Source organism: Microtus oregoni, unplaced genomic scaffold (assembly GCF_018167655.1).
Source record: "Microtus oregoni isolate MIOR12 unplaced genomic scaffold, Mior012 000041F_ref0000270, whole genome shotgun sequence".
NCBI classification, from domain to species: domain Eukaryota; kingdom Metazoa; phylum Chordata; class Mammalia; order Rodentia; family Cricetidae; genus Microtus; species Microtus oregoni.
In genome coordinates, this window is record NW_024543208.1 from 13,460,110 (window position 1) to 13,470,389 (window position 10,280).

General features: G+C 42.5%; 1 protein-coding gene across 4 annotated transcripts in view; it reads left to right on the forward strand.

Moving 5' to 3' along the window:
- Window positions 1-8,848, forward strand: part of Astn2 (astrotactin 2) — a 998,237-nt gene extending 989,389 nt beyond the window's left edge. For all 4 annotated transcript variants that reach the window (XM_041632337.1, XM_041632338.1, XM_041632339.1 and 1 more), the window contains one exon: window positions 3,538-8,848. In XM_041632337.1, coding sequence (XP_041488271.1) covers window positions 3,538-3,775 — 238 coding nt within the window. In that variant the 3' untranslated portion in view covers window positions 3,776-8,848. The remainder of the gene's footprint in view (window positions 1-3,537) is intronic.
- The last annotated feature ends 1,432 nt before the right edge of the window (window positions 8,849-10,280 follow it).

The following is a 10,280-nucleotide window of genomic DNA, read 5'->3' on the forward strand; positions in this document are numbered from 1 at the left end:
TTCCTTTCATACAATTCTCATAGCAAAGCTCCATTTTCCCACCTGTACAGAGGAGACTTATGTAATAGACTTTTATATGTCTTTCTCAGGAAATGGCCAGGCTTTTGGAGGAAAAGCATTTGAGCATGATGAGGAAAAATACCCTTTCCAGACTTATTTTTTTATTTGTTGCTTATGTTTATGACTGCCTAGAGCAGGTACTGACTCTCCATTGCCCAGAGAATGAAATCAAAACCTGTGATGAGTGTGGCCCAGGAAAATATAGATGGTCTTGTATCTGCTGTTGCCTTCCGCATGTTACTTTGATCCTCCGTTTTAATCAACAGCTAGTTTATGTCTCTCGTTTATCTGAAGCCTATGTCCCATCATTGACCACATAGCTTTGCCATTATGCTCTTTGAGAAAACTTCCCTGAGCCTCTTCTCTTGCTGATGATCAGGTGCTCATCTTACAGATTCGCACAGTATGTATTCTCTTGTTTGCCAGTTCATCACTACTGCTCCTCAGGGAGACTTAGTAGCTGTCAGCCTCTTGTGATATTGACACATAGAGTTCATCGAGATCATGCCTCTCCCTACCGCCTGACTGGTAAACAGTCCCTTACAATACCATAAAGATGGTATGAGCCATGATGGTGGTAACAGTGGTGGTGGCAGTGACAGCGGTAGGAGTAATGATCTACTGTCAATCTAACCTTCCACTACTCGCTTTCAAAAGCCACAAAATTATTTTTTAAATGAACCAGATCCCATTCAATTACCTTTTCGGTTTAAAGTTTGGAGATGTTGGGAATAGCTATGGATAGGGCCTGGGACAAATTGTACATGTAAAACATTTTATGACTTTATGTATTTTTTTTGTAACTACATTTTGTGGTTCTTGCATGTGAACTTTATGAGTGATGATGTATCATGTCAAAAAGTTGGTTTTTTCTATTTAGTCTGTCAGGGGAAATTGGGAGTGTATATAATCCAAATGTACTGTATACATATTTGAAATTCTCTAAGCATAAATTTAAAACAAGTAATTTTTAAGTTTGATTTAAACACCTATAGAACCAGAGATAGCGCTTGTTAAGACTTTAACATAGATTCATTATCCCCTTTTCACTTTTCTTATTTAGTTTTCAAAACAGAATCACATGTGTTTGAGCTGACCTCAAATTCACCGTGTAGCCACGGGATGGCCTTGAGCGCTTGATTCTTCTGCTTCTGCTTTGGGGATGCTAGGATCCCAGGCAATGCCCCTCTCCTGGGCATGTGCATGGCTGGGGACTGAGCCCAGGAATTCATGCATGCTGCACATGCATTCTGCCAGTAGAGCTGCGTCTACAACCCTCTATTTATGGGGAGTCAGTCACACTGCGTGGGAAGGAAAAGGAGACTGGGACAACGGTGAAACGACCTGCTGCCATCCCACTTCTTTAGTGTTGGTGACCCCTCCCCCAGAGAGCAGAGGAACTAGAACAATGCTTCAGGGATCAAGAGCAAGCACATGTTACTCTTGCAGAGGGCCTGAGTTCCATCTCCAGCACACACATGGTGACACACAATCATCTCTCACTCCAAAGCTGGGGGATTCAGTGAGCTTTGCTGACATCTGTGGGGACCAAGCATGGTTCCATACATACATGCAGGCAAAGTACTCACATACATAAAGTACATAAATATAAAAAATACACAAGAAAAAATAAGAATAGAGTAGGAGTTCAAACAAGGAAGGGTGGAAGATAATCCTCAGGCTTCTCACAGGGTGAGAGGAGGCCTGTGGGGAGGGAGGCCTGTGGATTGAGTGTGATCATAAAATGCTAAATTCTTGGCTTCTCACAGAATATTCCACTCAAGTGGTGAACTATACGAAGATGACTCTTTAAAAAGCACCTCCTGAATCGCACCCACAAAATGCGATACACAAGTTCAGCTCTTTTTCAGCCACCACACAGGTGCCTAGCAACGTCTCCGACTTGTGGGGTCTGTGCTATAAAATGTCTTCTCTCCCAGGGTCTTGAGTGGTCATGGAGAGGAGGGAGAGCCAGAGACACAAATACAGAGATACACAGAGACAGATTTTTCTCAGCTGCCAACACTCCCCCCTTCCCCGGGTTTCTTAAAGATGCTAGAATGTGGACAAACAAGAGTTTCATGTGTAGTATGATCTAGGAAAGAGGTCTGCCTTTCCTTCTCTAAGCTTCTGTTTCTCTGTCTTTGATGAGAACAGATCAGGCTATAAAAGTCCTTAAGAAGTCCCTTGAAAGAATATTTGGAAATATTAGGAGCCAGTTTTATTGTCCTGACAGATCTGTGGTGCTATTTCCTCCTGAGGGTGAAATCATCCAACATGACTGCTCCTATAAGAAAGAATTAATTAGTAGCACTGTTAAGAAACCTTGAACTAGGGGATCTCAAAGTTCAGATCCCCTAGTTCTGATTGCACATCCATCACTCTCTACTGTTAGAAGATTCCAGGAAAGTTCCAAGTGGTGACCACCACTCAGAATGACTCTTGCTTAGATCAATGTCATGTTTAACCTTGCTCCTGGCACATCATAATTACAGTGCATTGGAATCATACTGTTTTGTCAAATACTGGACCTCAGAAGCAACTTATGAGGGCAAGATGGTCAACACTAGTTGAGCGATAGGGTGGAGGACTAAAGAAAAGCTTTGATTTGCATTGACATTCATATTTAAGCTTTAGTAAAGGAGTAAGCACAGGGGGAATTATTGCCAAACATCATGACAGGGAAAGAGTGTGTGGGAGTGAATGAAGCAAAAAACCAGACAAGTCAGGTGGTGGTGGCATACGTCTTTAACTCCAGCACTCGGGAAGCTGAAGAAGGCGGTTCTCTGTGAGTTTGAGGCCAGCCTGGCCTAAAAGAGCAAGTTCCAGGTCAGGCTCCAAAACAACAGAGAAATCCTGTCTCAAACAACAACAACAAAAACACAACAACAGCAACAACAAAAAGACAGACAGTTGGAGAAGATCTAGATTCAAGAGATCAACTTAATATTTGACCTTGGTCAAATTATTTTATTTTTCTGAGTATGGGTTCCTCATCTCTTAACTGGGAGTCTAAAAGCAACATTTAGGAATAGTGTGAATATTTGATAACAATATTAGAGTTTTTAAACATGTGTGAGGTACATATTCAATGAATACTTGGCACATGGTGTCAAATCCCAGTTATTAGTTTTTATAAATATTTTTGTCATTACTATAATGTCTGTTGATCAGAGCCCTAAAGCTGGTATTATGCTACAAATAACAAGGCAAGCAATGCAACTGAAAAGGATAGATCCTAAGGTCATCCTTCTGCAGAAGGTGGGATACTTCAGTACTCAGCTAGAGCCTTGAATTTCTAAGGCAGACACTCTATCACAGTCCCGGGTTACTCTTGAGTAGATATTTAAAGTACCACACTAAGGTTGGAAGTGGGTCATCAAATATACTTTGGTAAGACATCTTCCAACATCTGTTGACCATACTAAGACCTTTTCCGACTTCCCCTGACTGTTTCTGTCTCCTTGTGCCCTTTAGGAAGGCTCACCTGATCCTGCGGCGCTTGGAGAGGGTCAGCAGCCATTGTTCTAGTCTCTTACGAAGCGCCTACATCCAGAGCCGTGTGGACACCATACCCTATCTCTTCTGCCGCAGTGAGGAGGTCCGGCCGGCAGGAATGGTTTGGTATAGCATCCTCAAAGACACCAAAATCACATGTGAGGAGAAGATGGTGTCCATGGCCCGAAACACGTATGGGGAGACCAAAGGCCGGTGAGGGAGGGTACTACCCTCCTTGAGCACAGAGACGCTCTTAGAGGGAGCACTACTTTCATGGATCCTGGGACCTGGGTGGGCTGGGGGACAGCTGAGGGGCCTGGCCTATGACACTTGCCAGCAAGGCCAAAGCAAACTGTTTCTCCGTGGACAGACAGCCAAGAACTTTGTAACCAATGGAATTATTCATTTTTCTCTTTTATTTTTTCTAAGATATTATTTGACTCTATCAAATGTTTCTCCTTTATAAACCTTTTCTTATGGATGGAAGTCATTGTGGAGGCAAAAGCTTTCAGGTGGAGACCAAGCAGCCTTTCCTCTCCTTCTTCCCTCTGGCCATGGACCCCTGGAAGTATACCTGGGGAAAGACAATTTGACTACTTCCGCATGAGCAAGGATGCTCTGGAGACTGTGGCAGCAAGGAAGCTTGGGTCTTTAGGGTCTTCTCCCTCTCTCTCTTCTCTCCTCATCTTTCTTCCTCCTCTTTCCCCCCTCCCTCTTAACTCTCCTCCTCTTCTTCCTCCTCCTCTTCCTTCTCTCTCTCTCTCTCTCTCTCTCTCTCTCTCTCTCTCTCTCTCTCGACATTATTGAGTTTGAAGGCCCATTGCTTCTTTCTGCTCCCTGTGGGTCTCTACAGGACTTTCTGTGCATTAAAATTCCTATTGTCTCTCTTTTTGCTTGGGTGATGTTTCTTACCAATGAAACAAACATTGAGGGACTGTATGGAAGGCACAGAATAAAGAAAGAAGACAGGGAAGTTTTCTGTCCTGTAAGAACTTACAGTCTAGTGGTTACTATAGAGAAGCAGTCTAGTATAGTGTCGGCCTGGACTAGAGATGAATGAACGCTTTGTCAGACATGTCTGGATCATAAGACATGCAGAAGGACTTTGAAAGTGCTTGCTGGAACTGCAATAGCTAATCCCAAAGAATAAGGGGGAAGGCGGCAGGCGAAAGTGAGAAAAGTGGTATATTGTCCAGGGAGAAGCAAAGTCATGAACAAAAGCAGGGAGAAGATAAATTCTAGCTTATTAAAGGCCAAACAAGCTTTTATTGAGTATAAAAAATACTGAATTGAGCATGAACACAAGCAGCACACTATTTGCTGGATCACAAACAACTTATCAGTGGCCAAACTATTGAAGAAAATAATAGCCTGTCTTCCAGTGCCTACAACTCCCATAATCTCTCAGTGAGGGGTGAGACCTCATGAGCCCCATATTCTCACGAGCTACAAAGGCAACAGATGTACCCTTTGTGCAGCTCTTGTGCATGTATCCCCAACTACAGTGAGTTCATGGGTCCAATGATTGTGTCATATACGGAAGAAGGGTATTGTAGAAGGTGTAGGAGAGGGTAATGGAGGCTGCAAACTGAGAATGTGTATGTAAGAAGCTGTAAGTGACAAAGATGAAACTTCCTAGTGTCCTGGGGGCAGTGATCTGAACCTGCATTAAGTCTAACTCCACTACTGTTCACCAGCTATAATATTTAGGCAAGTAATCAGTTTCTTTGTCAGTGAAATGGGTCAACAGAGGTCCTGGCTGGTGGGATTGCTAGACAAGCTTAGTAAATAAGAGCTAGGATGTGCCTCATCCAACTTAGAGTAGTGTAGAGAAGAGTTTCTTTTAATACTGATGGAGATAATACCATATTATAATATCATCTTAGGGATAATATAAATTTTAGGAAGATTATTGTGAAAATTGGCCACTAAACTATAACAGCCTCCTGAACTCTATAGATAAACATAGAGGGGGAGGGCTGGAAAGATGTCTTAGTCAGCAATATTTGCTGCATTAGAAAGACCTAAGAAGGTAAAAAGGGTGGCAACAGGGGAAGACACTAATATCAACTTATGACCTCTGCATTCACACAGGAAAGACACACACACACACAGACACCGACATACAGACAGACACACACACACATACACACACAGAGGAATAATACACGTGAACACACACACACACATACACACACATACACACACACACACACACACCTACCTTCTCACAAAGAGAATTAATGACTAACTGTATAATAATATAAATACTATGACAGATTTAACTCAAAGAGAAGTGGTCATAATGTCAGAATTTAGTATATTTCATTATGTCTCTCTAAAACCATGTGGTTTCTTTGAAGCTCTCACAGATAATAGTAGTCCCCTGGAATACTTTCTGTCAGGCTGCATCTGACTCAGTTTCCCCTCCACACCCTCACTGACTTCAGCTTCCTTTCCCTGTACTGTGGTATCTGTTGCTTTTCCCAGCCATCATATGACTGTCAAGAGTAGGAAGCCAGAAGCTTGGTAAGACAAGGTGTGTGAGTGTGTGTGTGTGTGTGTGTGTGTGTGTGTGCGCACGCGCGTGTGTGTGTGGTCTGACATGGCAGCAAAAGAGGTTAGACCAATATTTGTTAAGATGTTTCATTAGAAAATAGGAAAATTCTTGAAGTGCAAGTGCAGCTGTCAGGCCGGCAGCCTTGGCATCAGTACAGCCGGATTGATTCGTGTGTTGCCACAGAAAATACCAGGGATTTGACATTTCACTGAGAGGCAAGAATGGGATTTCCCATGTAATCTCTCCAGCATCAAATAAAGAAGGTGTGAACACACAGAAGTGTGCTAGAGGTGCATGGGAAATAACCCCTCCCCGGTCCCTTCTTCATTATGATCGAGAACTATCTTCTCAGGACGGAGGAGATGGCTAAGAATGGGTAAGAGGATTTACTTTGAAGTTTTGAGGATCTAACATCGAATTCCCAGAAGTGACATAAAAGACTGATTTGACATGTATTCCTGTAGTCACATCATTGGGGACAGGGACAGACATGGCCTAGAAGTTCCAAAGAGCAGCTTCAAATTCACTGAAAGACCTTGTCTTAAGGCAATAAGGCTGAGAGAGACAGAAGATAGAATATGACAGCTGAAGTATGTGTTGTACCACACAAACACAATACACACACACCACACAAAATTACTTTAGGCAGACTTCAAAAGTGTACATTACACAGACAAACGCTCATGACAACCATTTAGGAAATCATCTTACCATGTATCCCCATGCTCCTCTCACTGAACCATGCTTTATAAAGCATTCATACCCTGTTGGGATTCTGTTTGTTAGTTTGTAGGAAACTGAGGCTCAGGCAGACCTGTTCTAATGCTGCACCTTCTAAGTGATGATGCTGGATGACTGGCGTCTAAACTCTGTCAGCTAAAGGAATTGCATTTGGTGAGCACTGTGCTTGCTACAGCTGAAGGCAAACGGATGCAACAACTCTTTGTTGAGTACATAATTATCTTTCCTGAGTCTAAAGCTAAGTCTACTTTCCAGCTGGGACCTGAAGATTATTTTCCAGGTGTGGGACACTGAGACAAAGAAGACTCAATTTTGCCCTTGAGGATCTCCAAGAATTTAACTAACTAAACACAGTGTGATAAAATCAGACACTCTGAAATCAAGCCAATCTGATTCTAAATATTAGCTAGGCAATCTATTAAGGGAGAGGGGCTGAACTCAGAGATATCTGGAAGGCAAACTGGGCAGGTCTTGCCAACTAAGATCCTCGAGTTAGCCTTGCAGACAGCATGTAAACTACTGTAAGTCTTAGTTTCTTTGCCTGCTAAGGAGTTAAATACTCCATTTCTCATGAAGGCAGAGAATGCTAAATTAAAAATTGGAGATAATGTTAGCAAATTTTACACGTAAACAGTTATGACAGTGACTTATTTATATGTGAAGGAACAGGCGTTGTGGTTTCTGCCATCAAAACAGTCTTGATGTGCATGAATGTACAGGAGTTCGTCAAGCAGAATGGTAAAGAAAGCAGAAAGACCAGCATTTCATTGCAAGTATGTTATGCTTGAGTAACAAATAGCCTGAGCAACAAGAGAGATGGTTTTGAGAGGTGGGCAGAAGCAACTGTGCTAGCCATTTGAAGCAGGAGCGTGGATGCATAGATCATTTCTAAAGGCCCATCTACATTCATGGTAGAAAAGTAGGGAGAGGGCACACTGCTGGAGGCACAAGGAGACTAGGGAGTATTTAGAAGGCAGATGGAAAAACCTGAGCTAAGACCGTGGCAAGGCAATCCTGGATTTGAGGCATGGTGAGTAAGCTGACTCAAGAAAGACTTACTAGCTAGAAGTCCTGTGGCTTGGGTTTTCTGTTGGCCACTGTTGTGTAGTCAGAATGAGTAGAAAGCAGCTGTGGAATGAAAGAGCTATAGAACCCCATGGGTTCAGTGAGCAGTGCATGTGTGCACATGATTTGTATCATGCAAATGCTCCACACAATAGTGGTTCTCAGCCTCCCTAATGTTGCGACCCTTTAATACAGTTTCCTATGTTGTGGTGACCCAATGAAAACTATTTTTGTGGCTACTTCGTAACTGTAATTTTGCTTCTGTCATGAATCATAATGTAAATATCTGTTTTTTGGTAGTCTTTTGGTGGTCATGACTCTCAGATTGAAAACCACTACTAGGGTCAAGACTATGACTTCTGTGGAAATCATGCACGGGCCTTTGTTTAACTGTGAACTGGTACAATGGTGTATGACATTGAGCAGTAACTTGCCTTGTATAAACTCATGTCTCCATATTATCCCACCAAAGTGGGAGAAGTGTATGTGTCTTAGGAATGAGGGATTATATGATGTTTAGTGTACAAAGAAACATTTCACTTTTCTTTGCCTTCCATATTCACCATGTCCCTTTGAGGTTGTCTCTGATCACCCTAGAAGTGATTGAAGTCTCAGTAAGGTCATAGAACATCATAAAGAACCTGGATCCCCTGACTTTCAACTTTTTCCTAATTTATTTTTTAATCGTTACAAATCTGCTCATTGTTAATGACCTAATTAACTAGGCAAATGGGAACTCACCTGTGCCTTTGTTTTTCTTCTGCCAACTGGGAAAAGTAGCCATGGCTTGAGAAGATTCAATAAATCAATACATGTTAAATACTTAGAACAGCACCTGGCATGCCAGAGTTTTATGTAAGTGTGAATCACTGTGGTCACTCCTATACCCAATTCTTTGGTCTCCAGCCACATAAAAATGTCAAAAATGGCCTTTAATATATCTCTCTCAGTCTCTGCCTTTTCTTTTCTCCATCTGGGAATGGCTTTATAGCTTGGAACAATCAGATTCAAATGTCATTAATCAGTTTTCTGAGAGGTTGTGTGGTTTTTAGAAGGAGCTGGTATTTTCCCTCTGTATTCTCAGAGTGTAGACTTACTGTCTTTGCTTTAGCTCTCTCTGTAGCCCTTATTATTCTCCTCCTAGGACTGTTATCAAGACATCGACATGGTCTAGGTCAGATTCTCTATGTATCTTAGAACTCTTACATCTCTGCACTGGACTTAGCTTTTAGCTTACTATCAGTAATAATGAGTCTGCTTCTACATGTCAACCTTGAGGGAAGTTTCCCCAGGAACACCCGAAGATGTGTGCTACCTTGAGAACAGTGACCCTTCCAGTTTGGACCATCAGTACAACTTACGGGTATACAAGGAGCCTGGAGGGAAGGCCATAGCCAAACAAAACACACTAGCTTTGTGTGGGGTGTGCTTTTAATTGGTTTTTGCCTGTAAAACTGCCAGACCCTGAAAGGTGTTCACTGTCTGTCTCCCTTTGGAAACTTTGCCCCATGTATTTGTGCATATTACAACCAAAGCTTCCCTGCTTGCCTATTTTACAAGGGTTGGCAGTAGGGAAGGACAAGGATCCACAGGTGTGTCCTGCTGGACAAGCAGCCGTGTGTGCCTGTACGTGTATGTGTATGTGTGCATTTGCGTGAGTGTGGCAAGGAGGGAAAGGGGTTTTCATTCTAGGTGGCAGTAGTATCTAATTCATATTCTTGATCCAGCTGTGACACAGTCAGGCTGTGGATTCTCTGCAGAGGCAGTTTCTTTTCAGATGTGCTTTTCTCTTCCTGTACAAGTTGCTTGCACTAGAGTTTCCTTGTGGAGTCATTCAGTTTTACTGTTCTAGGACTTGCAAGCGTTTCTGCCCTGCTGTCAGAAAAGTTAGAGGTAAGCAGTCCTGTGTATTTACAAAGAGCGTGCTGTTTACAAAGCAAACTCCTGGAGGAGAAGAATGACATTTTCCAAGAAAGCTGCTTTGAGCATCCCGATTCAGGGTAAAAGTTTCTGCTTTTGCTTCTCCCAGACTTCATATTCCCATGGTGGTACCACTGAGGCAGGTTCTAGCTGTGCTTCTAGATGTTTGTTTCTCTCTATGCTGTGATATCCTAGAGAGGACTCTGCTGTTCATCTTTAGTAGTCAGGATAAGTCAGGATAATGTTGGTAAAAGGCTTAGAAAACATATGTTAATTCAGTGCTATGATGTCTCAAAACCATTCCTATTTGTACTTAATAGGGCAAGGCTTGAGAGCTGGACCTCGTGGATGAGGATATGGAAGAAGAGATGAGGTTTCAAGTTCACACAGGGTCTCTTGGTAAGAGTAGACAGGTGGGCTTCTTCCTTCTGAATCC